The sequence below is a fragment of the Oryx dammah genome, unplaced genomic scaffold, assembly GCF_014754425.2.
Source record: "Oryx dammah isolate SB20612 unplaced genomic scaffold, SCBI_Odam_1.1 HiC_scaffold_19, whole genome shotgun sequence".
NCBI classification, from domain to species: domain Eukaryota; kingdom Metazoa; phylum Chordata; class Mammalia; order Artiodactyla; family Bovidae; genus Oryx; species Oryx dammah.
In genome coordinates this window covers 63,769,359-63,794,512 of record NW_024070203.1, presented here as the reverse complement: position 1 = coordinate 63,794,512, position 25,154 = coordinate 63,769,359, and the positions used below count along the sequence as shown (strand labels likewise).

The 25,154-nt window shown below is 33.9% G+C and overlaps 1 protein-coding gene across 3 annotated transcripts in view; it reads right to left on the bottom strand.

The window, feature by feature from the left end:
* Positions 1-25,154, bottom strand: part of LOC120878903 (CUB and sushi domain-containing protein 3-like) — a 1,427,768-nt gene that overhangs the window by 326,315 nt on the left and 1,076,299 nt on the right. For all 3 annotated transcript variants that reach the window (XM_040261811.1, XM_040261812.1, XM_040261813.1), the window contains 3 exons: positions 24,832-24,958; positions 22,904-23,106; positions 1,388-1,579 (listed from right to left, as the gene is read on the bottom strand). In XM_040261811.1, the coding sequence (XP_040117745.1) occupies positions 1,388-1,579; positions 22,904-23,106; positions 24,832-24,958 (522 nt within the window). The remainder of the gene's footprint in view (positions 1-1,387; positions 1,580-22,903; positions 23,107-24,831; positions 24,959-25,154) is intronic.

The window sequence follows — 25,154 nt, the reverse complement described above, 5'->3', positions numbered from 1 at the left end:
AACAGCTATTTTGCCTTTTTACATTTCTTTTCCATGTGGATGTTCTTGATCCCTGTCTCCTGTACAATGTCATGAACCTCTATCCATAGTTCATTAGGCACTCTGTCTATCAGATCTAGGCCCTTAAATCTATTTCTCACTTCCACTGTATAATCATAAGGGATTTGATTTAGGTCATACCTGAATGGTCTAGTGGTTTTCCCTACCTTCTTCAATTTAAGTCTGAATTTGTCAACAAGGAGTTCATGATCTGAGCCACAGTCAGCTCCTGGTCTTGTTTTTGTTGACTGTATAGAGCTTCCCCATCTTTGTCTGCAGAGAATATAATCAATCTGATTTCAGTTTTAACCATCTGGTGATGTCCATGTGTAGAGTCTTCTCTTGTGTTGTTGGAAGAGGGGTGTTTGCTATGGCCAGTGTGTTCTCTTGGCAAAACTTTATTAGCCCTTGCCATGCTTCATTTCGTATTCCAAGGCCAAATGTGCCTCTTACCCCACGTGTTTCTTGACTTCCTACTTTTGCTTTCCAGTCCCCTATAATGAAAAGGACATCTTTTTTGGGTGTTAGAACCATTCAGCTTCTTCAGCATTACTGGTTGGGGCATAGACTTGGATTACTGTGATATTGAATGGTTTGCCTTGGAAACTAACAGAGATCATTCTGTTGTTTTTGAGATTGCATCCAAGTACTATAAATCTTCAGATCATCAAAATAAAAACTGATCTGGAATACATGGATTGAAGGAAAAATCAAAGCCCTAAAACTCAAATTTAAATTCTCATACAACTTTCTTTCTTAGAAGCAATAATCATTATAGAGGCAAGATCAAATACAGTGTCTGAATCCATTCTTAAAATTTTTAAAGTATTGGATAACTACATTTGTTTGGCAGATAATATATACTTTGGCAGCCTCATACTTTGACCACCTGATGCAAAGAGTCTACTCATTGGAAAAGACCCTGATTCTGGAAAGATTGAAGGCAGGAGGAGAAGAGAGTGACAGAGGATGAGATGGCATCAATGACTCAATGGACATGAGTTTGAGCAAACTCCAGGAGATAGTGAAAGACAGGGAAGCCTGGTGTACTTTGTGACTGAACAACAATGAACAACAACATAGGAGATAAGGCAAGCTGAAGGTTTTTCATGAACTTTGATTCTTAACTTTTTTAAAAGGGTGTTAAAACCACTAAGAATATAATGAATTTATAGATCCACTCTCTCCTCGGGAAAAATAATAATGATTTACAATTTTATGCATTTTTTGGAAGGTCATAGACCTCTGAGATCTAGAACCTATTCCAGAATAATGTTCTTAATAACACTGAAACCAGTTTTTAACCATTTCACACTTGCATAAAATTTTAATTGTTCTGAATTCATACCTATACAAACTGGAGGGCTGGGCTGCCAGAAGTATCGATTTTCTACCTGAATGCAGGTTATTCTTTCCTCTCCTTGAAGTTCATATCCTGGGTCACACTGAAAAACCACAGTGTCTCCAGGTTCTCGTCCATCCCCATTTCGAGTTCCATTCATAGGAACCCCTGGGTCACGACATGCAGTGGCAACTGAACCTATGAACAAATAGAAACAAACTTTTAGTTTTGATGGCAACCAAAATCAATTTAAAAGTTCCAGACCTAATATTTGAGAGTTTTCTACATACTTAAAAAAATAACTTAAAAATGCCTGGGTCATAATTCCCTGTGCTATACAAATATATCCTTGTTGCTTTATAAATGAGGTATAATTCCTTGATGGCTCAGCAGGTAAAGAATCCGTCTGCAGTGCTGGAGATGTCAGTTCAGTCCTTGGGTTGGTAAGATCCTTTGGAGGAGCAAATGGCTACCCACTCCACTATTGTTGCCTGGAAAATCCCATGGGAAGAAGAGCCTGGTAGGCTATAGTCCATAGGGTCACAAAGAATCGGACATGACTGAGCATGCACACACACATGTTGCATATATAATATACAAAAATTATCTATGCTGTACATCTGAAATTAACATAACATTGTAAATCAGTGATACCTCAATTTGATAAAAAATATTGCTAATTTTTAAATACCTGCACAATAAATACTTTTAAATTGTTTTTTTTTTCATAAATAATTTATTTGTTAACTTGCTTCAAGCAGTAACATGACATTTTAGTAGCTAAATAATAAATCTACTCAAAATTGACTATTTTGATGCTCTGTGAGAGACATTGTGAAGAGGATGAAAAGACAGCTACAAACTAGAAGAATATATTTGCTTGGCTTATATACCACACAGTACTAGTATTCTAGAATATATGAAGAATTCTTAGAACTGGGGGAAGAAATAAAAGAAGAAAAAATCCAATTACAAAATGGGCAAAACACGTTTCAATAAAGGGGATACCAGATGGCACATGAAAAGATGTTCAGCATCATTAACTGTTAAAGAAATGCAAATTAAAACCACAATGAGATACCTATCGAGTTAGCTAAAATAAGATATATGATAACATCAAATGCTGGGAAGATTCTTAAAAAAAAAAAGAAAATGAATTACACATACACTTCCGGTAGAAATGTAAAATGGTATAGCCACTCTGGAAAGATGACACTTTCTTGAAAAAAATAAATATATGCTTACCATGACCCAGTAACTGTACTCTTGCATATTTATTCCAGTGAAACAACAACTTGTGTTCACGTAAATATTTGAACATGGAGGTTCACAGGAGTTTTCTTTGCCAGAACTAAAGACTAAGAGGAAACCTAATGCCCTTCAACAGGTGAATCATTAAACTAAGTTTATACCATGGAATACTGCTCGGCAATAAAAAAGGAATGCTGATACATAGGACATCTTAGGTGTATCTGAAAGCAATTATGATGAGTAAAAATTACAATAGCCTCTACCTAGGGAACATTCTTGAAGTGACAATATTACAAAGTAGGAAAACAGATTACTAGTTACCAAACATTGTTGGGGGAGGAGATGGAAGGAGATCACTATGACTATGCTGCTAAGTCACTTCAGTCGTGTCCGACTCTGTGCGACCCCATAGACAAGAGCCCACCAGGCTCTGCTATCCCTGGGATTCTCCAGGCAAGAACACTGGAGTGGGGTGCCATTTCCTTCTCCAATGCATGAAAGTGAAAAGTGAAAGTGAAGTCGCTCAGCGTGTCTGACTCTTTGCGGACCCCATGGACTGCAGCCTACCACGCTCCTCTGTCCATGGGATTTTCCAGGCAAGAGTACTGGAGTGGGGTGCCATTGCCTTCTCCACACTATGGCTATAAAACACTCAAAAGAGGGATCTTTGTGATGGAATTGCATTGTGGTTTGCCTCTGGTGGTGGTGATCAAATCTACATAGAACTATATAAACAAAATAAACATAACACCCACAAAGGAGCATAAGTAAAATTAATGAAATCTGAATAAGGCTTGTGGATTGTATGAATGTCAATTTTTTGGTTGTGATATTGTGCTATGGTTATGCAAAAAAATGCCATTGGAGGGGATTGGGTAAAGGATATACAGGATCTCTATTATTTCTGACAACTGTATGGAAATCTAAAATTATCTAAATTTTAATTTAAAAAATCATTAGAGGAGAGTGGTATGGTACTACAGGAAAACAACTATTCTTTTATTAATGTATACAATATATGGCACATTTGATAATATAATTAACTACATCATACAGGTTAATGGAACAGGAACAGCTTAATTATTTTGAATTACTACAAAGCAATTTATTCTAAAGCATATGATAATTAAGTATCAAGACAAAGAAAGTATTAACTTTTTCATTTAAGCTATTATTAAACTATATTCATAAATGTAGGCTGCAGTACTTGTATACATTACTTTTTAAAGTGCATATTAAAGTACACAAAATTGCTGGATTACAGACACATAACTAGTATTCATTCATTTATTCACTAACTTAATATATTCCAGGCATTGTGTTGGGTGCTAGGAATACAAAACTGAACAGACTTTGAAATGTTCAAACTGTGTAGTGGTGGCACCTATGAACAGATTCTGTTGTATACATCCTTAATAGGTTAATAACCAGGTACACAGGTACGTATGTAGCTATGCTACTGCTGCTGCTAAGTCACTTCAGTCGTATCCGACTCTGTGTGACCCCACAGACAGCAGCCCATCACGCTCCGCCGTCCCTGGGGTTCTCCAGGCAAGAACACTGGAGTGGGTTGCCATTTCCTTCTCCAATGCATGAAAGTGAAAAGTGAAAGTGAAGTTGCTCAGTAGTGTCCGACTCTTCGCGACCCCATGGACTGCAGCCTACCAGGCTCCTCTGTCCACGGGATTTTGCAGGCGAGAGTACTGGACTGGGTTGCCGTTATCTTCTCCAAGGTAGCTATAGATAGATAGATAATACATCCACAGATACATAGTTTCATCAATATACCAATCAATCTGTTTTAATACACCAGGCATTCTTTTTGTAGCTCATCTGTTTAATACACATACATACAGAACAAAGAAACCAGAGGATCTCACACAAATATTGTAATGTTTCGACTTTCCAAGTCATTTGGGAATCAAGAGGACTACATCAATTTTAAAAATAGCACACACTCTAATATTTGTGGTATGCATAAAAGCTGAAATGACAAAAGAGTGATTTCATATACATATAAGACACACTCATAATCACACACATATGTATACACACACATGTATAACACACAAACTGAATAGAAAAAATTGTTTTATATATCTTCTTGGAAAGAGTGAAGGAAGTTATTTTTAAAGGGTTATTATTTAAAGGGTTACTTTTTAAAAAGGTTACAAAATGTAGACTACAAATGTCATTTTACCTTAAATTAAATTAAATTAAAATTTAAACCATGTATCATTATATACATCATCAGCAATCTTACAGTTGCTTCATTATACTGATAAACTAGCATTTCTGAGCAATAGCCAAGGACAAGGACTTAACATGTATAATTCATTTCATTCTACTAACAACCCAATCAGTCAAGTGCCATTATTGTTCTTAAATATTTTAGAGGTGAAAAAACACAAGTTTAGGAAGGATAAGTAACTTTTTCAATATTATAGAAATTAGAGTGCAGAACCAAGGTTTACACCCCAGTTAGTCTGATTTCAGAAGTCAAATTTTTAAATGATACAGGAGAATGTCCTCTTCTACTTGTTAACTGTTCTTGAGGTACAATTTCTTTCTCAGTTAAATATAATAAACCTCATTAAGAAACTATTAAAAATACAGAGTATATCTATAAACAGAAATGCTATAGTGTGCATAAACGTGTCTATCTTAAAATATTCAAGTGATCTTTTGAGTTATTTTTAGTTGATAGTAGAATAAAAATCAAACTCATATGGGAGACTATGGAGGGAAGTGGGGCAGGGGCATGGTTCCAACTGCCAAGTGGATTTGTTCTCTAAAACCTATGTTCCTTAGCAGAACATCCAACAGGCATTACAGGGTCTGGCAATTACAATCTTTTAATATTGATAGATACTTTTTTGGTAAATTTTTGTGATAAACTCAGTTATTAACTTTCTATTGAATTGCTCTGGGATGATTCCACTAACACTAAAACTGATCTATGGGCTTTACAATATAAAAGTGGATTGGGATGTTCTACATATAAGATTTACACTTAGCAAGTTTTTATTGGAAAGGAGTGCTATGAATGTAAAATGTGCTACAGCTTCTAAACTGAAATGATATAAAAGATAATGAAAACAATTAAATTTGTTGTTGTTTTTGTGATTGTTGTTGAGGCTTCTGATGTGCTGGACTCTTGCATCTGCAAAAAACTTGAAGCTTAGTATGAACATTCTCAAAAGTAAAAATGTACATACAGCAATGTTACACAAATATTGAAATGAATGCAGTTAGTATAACTGTGGCTTATGAGTATTTGAGAGAAAAAAGATGTTTGGCCCCTATCATCAGAGTTACTATGCTTAAAGATTTAAATTGGAACCTAGTAACTAAAATCAGAAGGCTTCAATATGACAGCTAATACATGTAAAATTATTCATTTGCCTTTGGTGCTGGTTGACTTGAAGGAAGAGAGGTGGTAAAACTGTACTATGTCTTTTCTCTTAATTAATAAATAAATTAGGAGTAAGATTTAAAAACTAAATAGCGAACGAAAGGGTTTAGTAAAAGACCAAATATTTTTCTTCTTGGAATTACTTGAATTCTAAAGGCAATTAGTTAAATATATACAGAAACAATTACTTGCTGTGAATGCTTTGTCTTATTTTCTTTACTTATTCAAAGTTTAATCTTTATACAGGTTATTCACTGTGTTTGTGGGTAGGCAAAAAAAACACATTTATTTTGGCATCAATCATTTTTGTTTTACACATTAAAACAAAAGCTATAGCTACTGAAGAAAATAAATAACCATTTCAAACACCATGGACTGAAATAATCTCACAAAATTAGCATGATTTAAAATAAATTATATAATACTAGAGAATAGTAAGTATTAGGCACATGTGTAAAAATAGGTTAAGAATCTTTATTTTATATTTATTGTTTAATTTTATGGAACATACAATTCTCATGATAATTCTCATTTGCTTTAATTTTTTATTTAATATATACACATGTATGTATAAAACACAGGGTGTTTTTTGCTATTAAATATTTTAACTTATCAACTATTTTATATATATAAAATCTAAAAAGCTACACATTAGAAAAAATATATTTGCCACCAAATTATTAACATAGATAATTTCTATTTATTTTCTTAATTTCTTCAGTTCAAATTACTTCAAATTTGATTGCTGAAATGAATATTTGCATTTTTCGTATTAGGTTTAAGTATGACATTCTTGATTTTCTTAACAAAAATATGTAAGGTAAGCACAAACTCTAACAGAGATAAAAGGTCTTAACCTTGCCTCATCTGCAATGATATAAAGAAAGGAACATTCTAGAAAGTGCATATAATAGGCTTAAATGCTATCCTATCCAAATAAAGCTTGGATTTAACTTTCAAAACCTAATGAAATTGACAATAAAAAATAACTTCCTTTCTTTGTCTTTCTCCCCAAAAGGAATGGACATTTATATTTTGGTTAGTAAAGAATAGGACTTATTAAGTGTTTCACAGCTCTTAGACCAGTTGATTATTCAATAGAAACTGTAATAGTCACAGGGAAAAGGTATATAAATAGAAGAGAATGTGATTAGTAAAGCAATACGCAATATTTACTGGACACTTACTATCTTTTAAACACTTGTACTATGAGCTGTTTCTCATTGGGTTCACGAGAAGTCTGGACACTTATTACACATATTTTTCAAATGAGAAAATTGAGGCTTAAAAAAGATAACCCTGCTCTATATCACATAACTGTTTAAAGTGGACAAAGTGCCCTATGCACACATGGGACCATAACCAAGGGACATTTCTTAAGTAAAAAATGATAGAACTTTTGTAATAAAAAGTACTGAGAGTGTGAACCATAGTATGGAGTGCAAGTGAAATCAGGACTTCAGTGGAAATTTCTAAAATATGTTATTATTCCTTAAATGTCATTATACAATCAGAAGAAAAACTACCTTACTTGCCTATCATCCTCATAGGAGAAATCCAAAAACCTACATATGTAATAATATTTAACTTTAAATATATTAATTTCTTACTTAAATTGCACAGATATTAACAATGTGGTCTTATTCACAGGATTCCATTGGTATACATTGTATCAAACTGAAAAAAGTCTGTTTATCTAAGAAAGAGATATATGTTGGACAACTATATGCAACATGAATGACAATTAGAATAGATACCAATAAAATAATGACAATTATGATTATAGTCTATATTGAGAGCATATATTGTACAAAACACTTTACTAGAAGCTAAGTTTATATACTCTTAGACTAAAACACAAATTCTTATGAAGTATTATTATCCCTATTCTAAATGAGTAATATAAGCTTCCCATCATACTATGTGCTTATTCTTAGCAGATATGGAATTTGAACTCAAGAAACAGCAGGGCTCCTAAGTATTAGAGTATATTGTCTCATTACAAATCTACCACATTACCAGATAAAACAAGCAAAAAGGCATGCCCTACTAATGGAACTTTGACAGTTGTTTCTTAATGAAAGAACTAGGCCGAAAAAGTTAGAACTAATTTGAAACAGAAAGGCAAGAGCAGTTTATAACCCATTTCTTGTTCCTGATATTTCACTATAAAGGGAAACAAAAAAGAATGACTCAAGGTTATTTTGTAGGTATTATTAAAAGTAATAAAAACCAAATTTAACCTGATATATGCTGAACTTGGGCTTCATGGGTGGTGCTAGTGGTAAAGAATCTGCCTGCCTGCCAATGCAGCAGATATAAGAGTAAGAGATGTGGGTTCAGTCCCTGGATCTGGAAGATTCCCTGAAGGAGGACACAGCAACCCACTCTAGTATTGTTGCCTGGAGAATGCTATGGACCGAGGAGTCTGGCAGGCTACATACAGTCCATGGGGTCGCAAAGAGTTCGACACAACTGAAACGATAGCACCTCCCACAGAATGCCAGATTTAGCCATGTATGTGCCAAATGGTATTAAGTAATTACAGTAACAAGGACATTTCCCTCCAATTGTTTCTCTCATTCTCTCTCTTCTTCCTGCTCTCTCTCTCTCTCTTTTTTTTCCAAATTTATTTCCTTATGGTTCTTTAAGAGAATAGAAGCAGTAAAGTAGGCACACCCTCACCTCTGGAATCTGTATCCACATTCTCTGCTTCCTCTCCTGTTGCAATGAAGATGTCCTTGCTCTATGTAAGGCTAATCCTAGTTCTTGTGTTGAAAGAACTTCATTCCTAAACATTCTTCATCTCTTCTAATTCACTAGGTTTTCCTTCTGTACTGGGTCACAACCAGTAACATACAAATGTGACTTATAACTTCCATCTTAAATAAACAGACTCTTCATTACATTCTCATCCTCCTCCAGTTGTTTTCTCATTCCCTTCCTTTCTTTAGTAGAACACTTATTAAACATCTGTCCTGAGGGAGATATCTATACAACTGTCTCCAATTTTATCAGCCATATTCATTTATGCTAATTATATATATATGTCTTTGTATGTAATTAAAAAAGAATTTATTCAAGTGAGGAAACTTTACATTAGTATTATTTAGGAATTGTTTTTACAATGTTTTCAGTCTTTACCGATAGTCTAAATCAACTGAAAGAGTTAAATGCCTTTATTGTTAAGCAACATGGAACCTTATCAAATCAAGCTTTGCTACACCCTATGGATAAATAGTCCTCATATATAAGACATTGAAGAGAATCTTTCATAACAGTTAAAAATAGTTCATCAAGTAAATATGTGTGAAATGAATGAATGAATGAAAGAAACTATAACTAGTCATTTCAATGTATGCTTAAGCTTTATTTATAATTTAGGATTTGTTTCACACTGGGAAACATTTACTCCAAGTGCAGTAACAACATCTATATTACATTTTAATTTGTGTTACTCTCTCTGGATAACCTGAGGCCATTTTTAGAATAATATAGATAGCACTAAATACTACAGAAAATGACTGAGTTATCATCATTTTTATAACTCATCAGTACTGTAAATATACTTCTAACTTCTCACTTTATATTTGTTTTCATCTAATTTAATTAGGAATGTTCATTTCACCTAAAATGGTCCTAACTAACACATGCACATGTTTCAAATATATTATGGATGTTAATTCAGAGATAACGTTTGAATTACCATCTTAGTTACCTTGGGCTAATTAATACTCCAGTTTTCTTATGGCATTGCTTTGTACAACAAAGAAAAAATACACTAAAATCACTTATAAGTTCTTGCGTGTCCTTTCTGTTCAGAAAGCTGATTTTTTGGTATAAACTTGTTTATCTCAAGAACTTTTGAAAAACCTCAGATCTGATACAATTGGATAAATAATACTATCAAAAGCAGAAGAACTGTACTGTAGTAAGACAGGGACATTGATCAGATTGCCTTAGTTCCCTGAATTTTGTCTGCCTCGTCAGTAAAACTGACATAGTAATAATTTACCTGACTGATTTAGTATTAGAAAAAATCTTAAAGTATTATTCTAACAATTAAATTGCATAATTGAAAATTATATGATATGAAAATGTCAATTCTAAGATAAAGAGCAGTAGATTTTACTATTCACTGTGTACTCCAAGAAGTAGTCGTATTTTTTGCTGCAATATGTCAGGAAACTTCAGTAAAGTCATGGTCCAGATTTGGTATTCACAAGGCCTTATACTGTCCTCTTCAGTTTTATTGCTGCCTTATACTTTTGTATTGATTAAGAAATGACACTATATTCTCCACTTAACTATCAATAAGGAAATCAAGCTGGGTAATAGGAATATTTAACCTGGAAGGAAATCTCATTGAGAATCAAATCAATCAGAAAATATTTGAAATGCAGATGGTAACCTAGAGGTGGATTTCACCCTGGAGAATTCTGCCCTTGATTGAGTCCTTGCTTTGTACGAGATCCATCAATTTTATAAAGAAGTTTCAACACTATTATTAGGCCTATACTCTGCCAGCTACTCAGGAATGTGGCTATCTTTAGAATTTCATTATGATTTGGAAATACCTAATGATATGGCAAATAAGGTTATAGTAGATGATAAGATGACAGAGATATTCCATGCATGGCATAAAGATGCAAAAGAAACCTCAAAGCTAATGTTGTAGTATACTTCCAAGTACTTCATATAAACATACAGTTAAAAATACATCTTTACTCATTTATTCACCAGGTAATTGTTGTAAACCCACTAGAAGCTAAGTATGCTTGGTATTGGAAATACATTTTAATAAGTCGACCCTGAATATTCACTGGAAGGACTGATGTTGAAGCTGAAGCTCCAATACTTTGGCCACCTGATGCCAACAACTGACCCACTGGCAAAGACCCTGGTGCTGGGAAAGATTGAAGGCAAAAGGAGAAGAGGGCAGAAAAGGATCAGATGGTGGATAGCACCACCGGCACAATGGACATGAAAATGGGCAAACTTCAGGAGACAGGAACAGGGAGGCCTGGCATGCTGAACTCCATGGGGTTTCTAATACTCAGACATGACTTAGCAACTGAACAATAACACCTCCATACCACCATCGATTCTTGCGCTCTAATATGTGGACAAAGTGAGGATAAAATCACTGGTCTAATGTTTTTTAAATCAAAAGTCATGTTAGGTTGACAACTGTCAAAGGTACATACATATACAGGAAACTGACTTTTTATCCAAGATTATAAAAGATTATGTGCTGTGCTTAGTAGCTCAGTTTTGTCCAACTCCTTGAGACCCCATGGACTGTAGCCTGCCAGGCTCCTCTGCCCATGGAGATTCTCCAGGTAAGAATACTGGAGTAGGTTTCCACGGCCTGCTCCAGGGGATCTTCCCGACCCAGGAATCAAACCAGGGTCTTGTGCATTGCAGGTGGTTTCTTTATAAAGGATTATATAAAAGTCTAATTTGAAGTTGAATTCCAATATTTGGAGATTAAGAGAATTAATTAGCAAAAAAAAGATAAACATAGAAATATGTTACATAGTTTTGACTGATAGCACATAATACCAGTGTGTTTCTAATTTTACATTATAAAAAATTTCAACACAGTCAGATTCATTTAACATTTACTAACTACCAGGTGTAATGCCAAGTTCTGGTTTATAAATATTAATAGGATAACATCTTGTCCATCAAAGGAACATAATCTAAGAGGGATAGCAGATATGAATATGTCTTTAATATAATAAAATGTTTATTAAAATCAGGTAACATTTGTCATATAAAGTGAAAAATTGTGGGCATGAAATAAAAAGCTAAAAATGATTTAAATTATATAATTAAAATATGTACTGATTTATAATTTTAGATGAACTTTTCAAAATAATTATCTATATAAAAATTACTTAAAATAATTTCTAAAAAGTTAAAATACCATATATCTATTCACACAAAAACATCCTCTTTACATGAATTAATTAAACGTTAAAAATAACAGAAGCAAAATAATCATTTGTGGTACATGTATACATTCTTTAATTGATTTTTTAGACATATTTAACATCATTTTACTCAACCTACTCCAGTATTCTTGCTTGGAAAATTCCATGGACAGAGGAGCCTGGTGGTCTATAGTCCACGGGGTCACAAAGAGTTGGGCATGACTTAGTAACTAAACCACCACCACCACCAATGCCATTTTATTCTTTACTTATTAAGTATATGGTTTTCAATATATTCTTATTTTTATTGGTATTGTTAAAGCTATTTCCAATATATTTTACATTGTTGGTATGTCAACAAATGTCTCCATAGGCTATAATATTTTTAATTGAGAAAGTTTTCTCTTTATAGGTATTGAGGTATCCAGTAAACATAGAGCTAGTTCTTTGAAATAGAGGAAAGTTTCAATTTGATCTTATGTCATAAAAAAATGTGTAAATATTTCAGCTTAAGTATTTTCACAGATATTAAATCTCTATTTCTTTTTGGACACCTTTCTTTGATAAAAATTTTTCACAATATAAAACTTACCAAATTGTCTTAAATTATGATTTTTTGAAATATTTCACTTTTGGTTGTATATGAAAAACAGTGCTTCAGATACAAACTTTCCTGAGTCTGAATGAAAATGAGCAGCAAAAGCAGAAACTAGTACTGATATACTAAAGTTTATATATTTATTTTTGAATCAGCATTTCTTTGTCATACATAAAGAAAAGGTTATTCAATTATTTTGCTGTACATAAAAATATTTGTAAATTTTAATGATAGTTTTATTTTGATAGAATTTGCTTGGTTGCAGTTATGAATCATATGTATTCCACAATCAATTCAAATTGTATTATCTTTTTCTTAATTTAATGAGAGCTTTGTTTTTGTCATGAAGTTGTATGTCACCAAAATTTATATTTGTACTATTATCACAGAACATTTTATCCTTAATACTATAATCTTAATATATGTTCTTTGTCTCATTTATAAAATATTTAAAAGATAATTATTGGCTTAAAAGTTTATAAAAAAAGTTATGTGCTGTTAACATAAATAGAAGTAAGATAAGTGAAAACAATTGCCCAAAGGAAGGAAGAGAGAACTGGAAGTACATTATTGTAGGGTTCTTACATTATATGTGAGGTTGTGTGATAGAATGTGATAGTAGATTTTGATTCAAAAAGGTATGTTATTAATATCAGAGCAAGTACACCCCCAGCTCCAAAATGTTTAACTAATAATTTAATAGAGGGAGAAAATGATGATGGAATGCATAGGTGGGCCAATAAAAACTGATTATCAATATGGTTTAATTAGTAGCTTAAAAAAGATGTAGACAAATATTAATAATAATATAGAATACTTCAGGCATAGTGTTATCAACCAAGTGTATCTCATTGGTATTTAATTCCAAATAATGGCACGTGTACATTCTTATCCTTTCAAATGCACGTGGTTCTTTGCGACCTATGGACTGTAGCCCGCCAGGCTCCTCTGTCCCTGGGGATTCTCCAGGCAAGAACACAGGAGGGATTTGCCACGTCCTCCTCCATGTGATCTTTCCAATCTCGGGATTGAACCCAGATCTCCCCGCACTGCAGGCAACTATTTAATATCTGAGCCACCAGGGAAGCCCAAGAATACTGGAGTGGGTAGCCTATCCCTTCTCCAGGAGATCTTCTTGACCCAGGAATCAAATTAGGATCTCCTGCATTGCAGGTGGATATTTTACCAGCTGAGCTACCAGGGAAGCCCAGAAGCACGTATGCTGGAGCATTAAAAAAAAAAAAAAAGGCTAAGTAAATTTAAAATTGTTATTTGAGTTCTTCTGCTAATGAAGGTGGCATGTTAACACTTCCACATATGCAGAAGAGAATTTAGAACTAAAGCGATAAAATTAGTTCAGTAGAGTTTTCATTTGTTCTAGATGAAAAATGACATTTCTTTTTTAAACAGATTTATGTCTTATAGTTTTCACATGGTTAATGACATCACTATGATGCCCATATATGTTAACATATATTGAGTGCAAGTTGTATTTTCAGCATTAATTTTCTTTTAGTTTTAATTGAGAAGTTATTGGGATTTTTGATGATTAGCACATTAAAATGTAAAAAGCATGATGATTAGCAGACATTTTGAGCAAGTTGTACAAAATCCTTAGTATGTAGATAATAAAAGTCTAAGAACCACAGAGTTAAGCCAAATAGGTATTTAAACAGCTTATCATATTAAAATTTATAGACATTTGTTCCTAAAATAAAAATACCAAGAATCAGCATCTTAAAATATTAATATACTATTAGGTCTAAATTTCATGTTTTAATATCATATATATTAAGTTCTCAATCAAAATATCCCATTTTTCACATGAGGTTAACAAGTTATTAGGAAAAATTGGTCTGTTAATACCAATGATATCAGAGTCCCCAGGATAAATCTAAAACCAGGGAGAAATGTTATTTACAAAACAATTCAAACATTTTTTTTTTTTAGGAAACATTCAAACCAAAAGAACATGCCTATAGTAGTTAGATACTTTTAAAAAATCAACTACCTTTTTAATATATCAGGTAATTTAAAATGACAGATTTTGTCAGTCTTATGACTCCCAATCACCATTTAATTAAATTTCACATTTTAGAATATAAAGTGAGCCCACCATAGCTTACAAAATGTTAATATAACACAGAAGCCAAGAAAGTTTCATTTAATTCTGTATTCTACTAATTACTTGATTGTACATAAAAATAACCAATCCATACATAATTTAACCACTAAAGTTATTTTTACAGCTTACCTAAATATGTTTTATTGAAGTGGGATTGTGTGGGATTCCTTGCTTGTTTAAAATGTGTTTCTGGATGTACTAAGATGCTTTGATTCACAAATTATAAAAAACAGAATATTCTTCTAGATCCCTTCCTGCGATCCTTTTGAGCTCAGTTTCAACTTTCACAATAATAAGTTTCTCTGACCTCCTTCTTAATCTCGGCTTGGGCTTTTCCTCACTGCAACCTTCAGGTGAACTTTCTATTGTACGTCATGGGTCATGGTGTAATTAGTTTTCTTAAGAAATGAATATTCAGTATACACTTTCTCCTTAAATGTGGAGTTTAAATAAGGCCACAACTACCATAAACATATATTGTAAAATAATATTTCTATGATAAAATAAATTATTGTTAATTTAACCCATAAAATAAATAACAAACAAACACTTTCATGGCAAAGACATTCAGACTATAGCTTTATAGCACATCTGTTCAACTTCTACTTCGGTGTGTATTTCAAGAATACATATTTCTCACTTATCTGGCTAACTCATGGCTTGACAGCTTTATGTATCTTTCAAACCATAGATTACAACATAATTTGCTATTATACAAAAGAGCTGGCAAGGCAACAGTATCAAATACTTCTCCCACTACATTCCAAGGTCAGAATGGGTTAGTCATTAATATCTGAGAATATTTTCATTTTGTCCTCAAGTGATCTATATGTTACTCATGAAAAGAAAGTTTAAGTTATGTGAAATCCACAAAAGACTGGAAAATAAAGATGGGTTTGCAGTATATTTATCTTGCAAAATTAATCATGTATTATAATTTCTCTGAGCACTGAGAATGTACCTCACACACTACTGCTGCTGCTGCTGCTGCTGCTAAGTCGCTTCAGTTGTGTCCATCTCTGTGCGACCCCATAGATGGCAGCCCACCAGGCTCCCCCATTCCTGGGATTCTCCAGGCAAGAACACTGGAGTGGGGTGCCATTTCCTTCTCCAGTGCATGAAAGTGAAAAGTGAAAGGGAAGTCGCTCAGTCATGTCCGACTTTTAGCGACCTCATGGACTGCAGCCTACCAGGCTCTTCCGTCTATGGGATTTTCCAGGCAAGAGTACTGGAGTGGGTTGCCATTGCCTTCTCTGATGAGATCAAATACAAAGATGACAGCTAATAAATATACCTCACCTATTTTAACAGAAATATTAATAATGACACTTTGTTAAAAATGGAAAATACAGCCCAAATGCCAAACTAGTCAGGATGCCCAGAAAAGAGGCATAAATCAGGACTGTCTTGGGCAAACTAGGTTATATAGCCATTCTATGTAACACACACATAGTATCAGGGAGTTGCAGATGTGAAAGTGACTGATTCTGTCTAGAAATTCATCAGTAATGAAAGTATCATTTAACCTGGGCTTTGGAAAATGACTAAGAATTAGGATTTTTTAATGTGGACATAAACGTACTAGGAGCATGGAAGAAAGTTTGCAAAAGAACTGGAAATGTGAATGGCCAATGTCTTCTCAGGACAGTACAGTTAGACGACTAGATGTACGTAACTGAATAGTGAGGGATTAAGCTGGCAGGTAATTTGGGTACAAATTGCTTTAAACGTTAACTCCACAATTTTAAATTTATGACTGTGTAGCCATTCAAAGTATTTAAACAGGGAGGAATGTCTGGTTTATGTTTTCAAAACATTAGTCAGTTGGAAATATAGACAAAAGTCTAGCTACAGATAATGAAGTGAGTGGCTACAGCAATCCAAGCAGTAATAATGAGGATGAGAATGAATGCAAGGGCACCATACAGTTCTTTAGGGCCAGAGACATCAACCTCTCATAATTAAGGAATCCATCTCCTTGAGAATTTTCAACAGTATAAGCTTTGGGCCTTGGTATCTTGTGTTATCCAGCAGGGGCAAATTCTTAACAGAGAGGTTAAAAGTGAAGGACATGGAAAATGTTCTGTCAAAATCAACTATTCTGTGGGCAAATGACAGCATGATACTTAAAGATATTCTCCCTAAGGAACTAAAGTGGGATGAGACAAGCAGATTACAAATTTAAGTAGGGGATATAGAGGCTGACTGCTGAGAACCAAGGACAGAGCATAGGACAGCATGAAGTGGCGATGTCAGACTTAAGCAACTCTGATTAAGCAAAAGTACCTTGCAGACTATAACACCAAGTGGCAAAGTGACAGACCACAAAGAATGCATAGATTGTGAAATAGAAGGCATGAGGCTGCTGATAGTGGCTTGACAATGATTATGAAGTTGGTATGGGACCTACATTTCAGTTACGCTCACATTGTACCAAGTTTACTGAAATACATTTTGTTGGTTGTATTTTGTTGCTTAAGATTATTTTGCCACTATTGGCTGTCTCATTCCTTTTTAATTTATTGTTTGACAGCTATTCACTCAAAAGAGGAACAGGCATTGTGGTGGTGATAGACAGTGGAAAGAGAACAGAATGCATACCTGACTCGATTAAAATAATGATACAAATTGACTTGGATAGTATTGTTCTAGTTTATGGCTGTTGTTCAGCTTAATTTTTAACAATGTCCCCTGTTACTCTCAAAAATCATCTTAGATATGAACAATACATTACATGATCACCTCGAATAAAATATTTGTTCTTTACAGACATTTAGAGAGGCAAAGTTCACATAATTAAAACATCTTTGGAACCATGAACAGATAATCCATGTTTTCTCATCTTTACTTGGAAAAAAACTATACCAAGTGCCTAGAGAATGGGTTGAAATGCATTTTATAAAGAGAAGTCAGAGAAAGTTTTAAAATATAGATGGTTTTATAAACAGTTTTAAATGTTTTATGTAGAGGTCAGAAAACATTTTATAATAGAGTTCTTGGTACCAGGTCTGGAAGAAAGTGCAAGATTTATGAAAAAAGAGCAAGAAAAGATTTAAAGTAAAAGAAACTTTAAGGACAGAAAATAGTACAGGGTGTGCGTGTGTGTGTGTGTGTGTGTGTGTATGTGTGTGTAACTAAGATGACTGCCTGGATTAAAGGAAAGATGCACTTGAGAAACAGTTGGAGATAAATATGCTTAATATCTGGTCCTTTAATAGGCTCTCCTTGTATGAACAGACAAACAAATAAATGAGTAACATGAGACAAAGGAAAAGGAGAAACTCCAGTAAAGCCCGGAGGTGGCAAATTCTGACCTACAAGCCAAATTTGATCTACAGAACTGATTTACTGGACTATAGCACCTTAATGATCTTTTCAAGATTAGTTGCTTTCTTTGACAATTAGAGGACTTTAAATAAAACATATTTCAATCTCCACTTTAAAATGAGTCTTTCTTCCTATAGAATGAAATGACAATAGCCAGAGTAGGCAAATGTCCCTTTTAAATGGGAATGTACATCAGTTCAGTTCAGTTCAGTCGCTCAGTCGTGTCTGACTGTTTGCGACCCCATGAATCGGAAAACGCCAGGCCTCCCTGTCCATCACCAACTCCCAGAGTTTACTCAAATTCATGTCCATCGAGTCAGTGATGCCGACTCATCCTTCTCATCCATCTTAGCCATCTCATCCTCTGTTGTCCCCTTCTCCTCTTGCCCCCAATCCCTCCCAGCATCAGAGTCTCTTCCAATGAGTCAACTGTTCACATGAGGTGGCCAAAGTATTGGAGTTTCAGCTTCAGCATCAGTCCTTTCAATGAACACCCAGGACTGATCTCCCTTAGAATGGACTGGCTGGATTTCCTTGCAGTCCAAGGGACTCTCAAGAGTCTTCTCCAACACCACAGTTCAAAAGCACCAATTATTTGGCGCTCAGCTTTCTTAACAGTCCAACTCTCACATCCATATATGATCACTGGAAAAACCATAGCCTTGACTAGACAGACCTTTGCTGGCAAAGTAATGTCTCTGCTTTCAATATGCTATCTAGGTTGGTCACAACTTTCCTTCCAAGGAGTAAGCGTCTTTTAATTTCATGGCTGCAAACACCATCTGCAGTGATTTTGAAGCCCCTCAAAATAAAGTCTGTCACTGTTTCCCCATCTATTTCCCATAAAGTGATGGGACTGGATGCCATGATCTTCATTTTCTGAATCTTGAGCTTTAGCCAACTTTTTCACTCTCTTCTTTCACTTTCATCAAGAGGGTCTTTAGTTCCTCTTCACTTTCTGCCATAAGGATGGTGTCATCTGTATATCTGAGGTTATTGATATTTCTCCCAGCAATCTTGATTCCAGCTTGTGCTTCTTCCAGCCCAGCGTTGCGTTTCTCATGATTTACTCTGCATATTAATTAAATAAGCAGGGTGACAATATACAGCCTTGATGTACTCCTTTTCCTATTTGGAACCAGTCTATTTTTCCATGCCCAATTCTAACTGTTGCTTCCTGACCTGCATATAGGTTTCTCAAGAGGCAGGTCAGGTGGTCTGGTATTCCCATCTCTCTCAGAATTTTCCACAGTTTATTGTGATCCACACAGTCAAAGGCTTTGGCATAGTCAATAAAGCAGAAGCAGATGTTTTTTTCTGGAACTCTCTTGCTTTTTTGATGATCCAGTGGATGTTGGCAATTTGATTTCAGGTTCCTCTGCCTTTTCTAAAACCAGCTTGAACATCTGCAAGTTCACAATTCAGAGTATTGCTGAAGCCTGGCTTGGAGAATTTTGAGCATTACTTTACTAGCGTGTGAGATGAATGCAATTGTGCGGTAGTTTGAGCATTCTTTGGCATTGCCATTCTTTGGGATTAGAATGAAAACTGACCTTTTCCAGTCCTGTGGCCACTGCTGAGTTTTCCAAATTTGCTGGCATATTGAGTGCAGCACTTTCACAGCATCATCTTTCAGGATTTGAAATAGCTCAACTGGAATTCCATCACCTCCACTAGCTTTGTTTGTAGTGATGCTTTCTAAGGCCCACTTGACTTCACATTCCAGGATGTCTGGCTCTAGGTAAGTGATCACACCATTGTGATTATCCGGGTTGTTAAGATCTTTTTTGTACAGTTCTTCTGTATATTCTTGCCACCTCTTCTTAATATCTTCTGCTTCTGCTAGGTCTGTACCATTTCTGTCCTTTATCGAGCCCATCTTTGCATGAAATGTTCTCTTGGTATCTCTAATTTTCTTGAAGAGATCTCTAGTCTTTCCCATTCTGTTGTTTTCCTCTATTTCTTTGCACTGATCGCTGAAGAAGGCTTTCTTATCTCTCCTTGCTATTCCTTGGAACTCTTTGGGAATTCACATACTACCACTTTTCTTTCTTCCTTCTCACTTCTTCACTTGTATAAATCACGTGCTTTTTAGAAGTGTGACCTTAGATGTGATTCTTGGGAGCATAATCAGAAGATAAGCTGATGAAATTGTAAAACTTCACTGTAACTAATAAATATAACTAAGATTTTTCTGTTTCCTCTGGAATATTAATAAGCAGTCACTACTGCTAGGTATTTACTAAGCACCAGGTACAGTGTTAACCTCCTTTCAGACAGAGGTGGATTTGAGCCACAGTTGCAAACATCTGCTAGGTTATGACCTTGAATAAATTAACTCACTCTCTGAACCTCAGTGTAATTTTTTTGGTAAATGGGGATGACATAGTATATCTCCCTGGAGAAGGAAATGGCAACCCACTCCAGTATTCTTGCCTGGAGAATCCGAGGGATAGAGGAGCCTGGTAGGCTACAGTCCATGGGGTCACAAATAGTTGGACATTACTGAACACTGATCATCAACACAGTATATCTCATATGGCCTCTGTGAGCATTAAATGAAGTCACCGTACATAAAGTACTTAACATTATTCTTAATGGGCTTCCTTGGTGGCTCAGACAGTGAAGAATCCCCCTGAAATGCAGGGGACCTAGGTTCCATCCCTCAGTTGGGAAGATATCCAGGAGGATGGTATGGCAACCCACCACAGTATTCTTGCCTGGAGAATCTCCATGGACAGAGGAGCCCAGCGGGCCGCAGTCCATGGGGTCACAGTCAGTCAGACACGACTGAGTAACTATACACAGCACAGTGTGATTCTTGGCACCAAGCAAGGAATCACTCATGAAAAAGAAACAAGCTTTTCACACTTGAAATCTGAATTGATGCTATTTACAATATATTAATTATTAAGGTAATTTTATTTTAGTGAATCAATTTTTAGCCTCTGATCAATGATATATATTTTTAGGCATCTTAAAAGAATATTTGAAGGTAGATTTATTAAAACTCTGGTAGGATACGTATTGTTTCTATAACTTTAATATGACCTACAGATACAATAAATATAAAAAATATATTACTAATTTCCTTGACAGATGCACATTAAAACTTCCAGAAATGCATATAAAGCAGCTTGTTTCTATTAAGCAGATGCACTTGGCATTCACAAACAATAGCCTGAAGCACCTTATCATATGATTGCATTTAGATATTTAATCCAATAACCATTTATGTGTAAAACCTTACTAATTTAAGGTAAATGAAAGAGTTGTTAGTTGCCAGACTATCATCATAAATAACTGAAATAGAACAGATATCACAAACAGTTTGCTGACATATTGTCCCTAACTTCAAAAAAATTAGAAAGTCAAGATATAAATATGAAGAATGCTTAATGTGTGTTTCAGATTTAGAAGTCCTTTAACTTCATTAATTATATAGCCATTCTCTTGTTTTTCATTCCCCTTTTTTTTTTCTGTCTCAAAAGATATACTAAGGGTACAAATCTAAAGACATTGACTCATCTATACTGATGTATACCTCCCTTACATGAACCTTCTTTATAACACAAAACAATTCATTTACTTATGTTAGTTGATTATGCCAAACAATCATCTTTCACAAACAAAAAATATATCAAGTTAATTATATATTTGTATTGTTAGTTGTTAACTTAAAGTGATGTATTTTCAGGCCAGTCATTAAATAAGTTCTTCATGCTTTTTCCAAAAGATTCCAATTTTACATTTATTCATATAGTGATAATAGTTTACTGGGCACCAACTATTTATTTAATACTAAGTACTGTGCACACACGATCATATTAAATCTTAATAATCTATTTATGAAATGAGCATCATTATCCCTATGTGAATTAGAGAGCTCAGACTCAGGTGATGAGGTGAAGTCCCCGAAATCAGCAATTAGTAAGAATCCAAGACTTGAATTAAGGCAAATATGAAGAATACTGGTCTGCACTCTTTCCATAGATGATGTTGGAAATCTCAATAAGTTTTAACTACTAGGATTTTTAAGGCTATGCAATTAGAAGATCCCTTAGACTAGGATTTTTAAGGCTATGAATTAGAAGATCCCTTAGATATTTTTCTCAAAGAGATAATGTGTATTGATAACAAGAGTAAAAAAATAGCAACTAAATTTTTTTTGAGTTCCCATTTATTTTTTTCAGCCATTAAACCAAAATCCCTTTTAAGAAACAGCATATAGTTAACCACTTAGCAAAAAACAAAAAACAAAAAACAGCCATTAACACTGGTAATTAGAGTGAATGACATTTCTTTGTGGTAGGATATCTTTAATGTAAAAGTAGATTTAAAATATTTTGTCAAAGTTTTCTGTGAATATATAATTAAGATCTTTAGCAGAAGAAAATAAAATTAATAAAAATGTAGGGTTGCTTTTTGTAATGGCAAATACTCATTCCTTTCCTTATCTCTAAAAATTTTACATTTTAAAATATACTTTTATAGTAAATTCAAATGATCAGTTTGTATAATGTAATTATTTCACTTGATAATTAACTTTAATACCACCTTTACTTTAAGGAAAATTGGTATGATAATTGGAGAGAAGGTACCAACAATTAATTAATTAATTAGAACTTAATTGTATTTCTTTTGCCTATGGTTTATCTTAACTGCAGATGAATAAGAAGAAGAGAAATAAGAATATTTAAGATAATTAACAACACAACATTGTAAAGCAATTTTCCTCCAATTAAAAAATAATATTAAAAAAATTAAGATAATTAAAATTTTAAAAATGAAAGTTTTTGAGTAGTAAAGTAACAGAAGGATTTAAGTAACATTTCTATATTTTTATTTAAGGAAAAAAACAACTCACTTGAAAACTGAATTGCAAATCCAGATTTGCTGATATAAAAATCTGTGTCGAACTGAATGGTCACTACGTTGAGAGTGCTATGGATTCCTTCGGGAATAAGAGATCCACTAATTTCCTTTAAAAGCATCTCATTTTCAGGTGGACCATCCCAAACTCGGAGTATGTCGTGTGATGCTTCTGTATCAAAAGCAAGAAACTGCAGGCTGTGGGAGAACCATATATCTCTGATTATTTTAAACATGGATCCAGTTTTAAATAAAGAATATAAAATATCTTTGGTTATACTAGATATTTTTTATTCTATCAAATAAAATGAATAATACAAAATGGGTATACAGACAATGCATTTTTCTTGAACAGTATAATTTTTTTAGAATATGATTAAATATACTATTATATCAATTCTGCAAATGACAAAAACTTTAGGTATACAGACCATCCCTGACTTATGATGATTCAATTTAGGAATTTTTGACTTTAAGATGGTACAGAAGAGATACACATTTAGTAGAAACTGTACTCTGAATTTTGATCTTTTCCCAGTTGTGATACTCTCTCATGACATTGGGCAGGGCTAGGAAACTAAGTTCCCAGTCAGTGACAAGATCACAAAAACAAGCTACCAACACATTTACAACCATAATGCACTCATAAAACAGTTCTGTTTTTCATTTTCAGCATAGTATTCAATAAAATTACATGAGATATTCAATACTTTATTATAAAATAGACTTCAGGTTAGATGATTTGCCCAACTGTAGACTAACAGTAAATGCTCTGAGCATGTTTAGTGTAGGTGAGGGTGAGTGATGATTTTTGGTAGATTAGTTATATTATATGCATTTTCAGTTTATGACATTTTTGATTTATGTTCAGTTTATCAGCATGTAACCCAAGGAAGACCTACCTATACATTCTTTTCAGTGTTCATGACTTAACTGTGGCAATGACAGGTGACATTTAAGAGGAGCTCATATGTGCCACACACTGTGCAAAATGCATTCCATCTATTTTCTTCCTTTAATTGTTATAATGATCCAGTGAAGCAGGAACAATTTTGAACTCAATTTTACGAAAGTGGCAAGTGGGATTCAGATTAAATAAGATTGCCCTAAGGGTGGCAGAGTCATGAACTGAACTCGTTATATAATGCCATAGTATGTGTTACTGCCACTGTATCACTTTTTTAGTGTTTGTTTTATAAGAATCAAAGATTTACTCCACAAATGCAAAAACAGTTTACATTCAAAAAAGAAGTAAAGTAAAAGGAAACTTCCTGAATGTGAAAATGGCCCCCCACCACAAAAATGCACATAAAAGAAAAAAATGCTTCATGTTAAATCTATTTTGCTTTAGTCTAGACAAAATTAATATCAGATTTTCTTGTGCCTAATCCAAAAGTTAGAAATCCAATTATATCAACATATTCAACTCTCTTCCCCCCCTTCTCTCTCTCTCTCTCTCTCTCTCTCTCTCTCTCTATATATATATATATATATATATATATATATATATATCTCACATCCATGTTTGATATGTGAATTGTCACAGTTTTAAATCTGGGTTACAATTTAATATAAAAAATCTTCTTTAATTTTTAAAAATCTCAGAATTCTGTTGAATTTACAGGATCTTAAGTCATGAAGAATTGGAAGAGTAGAACTCTCAAGCAGCAGGAAAAATTCTGATCTTTTGTGCCCTCTTCTAACTGAAAAGTTTCTAAGGGGCTATATGAACCAATGCTGTGGCCTATGAATTAGTATGTCATGCTTATCAATACTTTCTCCCCCAATTTTATAATAGATAAAAACCATGTTTTTCTTTACCAAGGGTAAAAAAAAAAGAAAAATCTTAATATTAATTGTATATAGGGTCTGATCAGGAAATTCAGATTCCTCAGTCATTTTGAAAAGATAAAATCCATTTACCTGACAATGTTTCCTGGATCTACCTCAATCATCCACATGCAACGCAGATTATTGTCATATGGAAAGGGATAACCAGGAGATAAAATTCTTCCTGATGATTCTCCTTTAAAACGACCTCCACATTCAGCTAGAAAAAATTAATTCAATTTAAGTCACAGTTTAATCTTTCTAAACATCTACAAATTTCATGAGGATATATTTTTCACCTGAAAGAAAATAAGGATTGATTTCTTCTCTTATTGAAAGTATATATGGGTATATGCTTTCTCAGATTAAGGTGTTAATTAAAGTAAGAACACATTGTACAATAAAACAAGAATCTC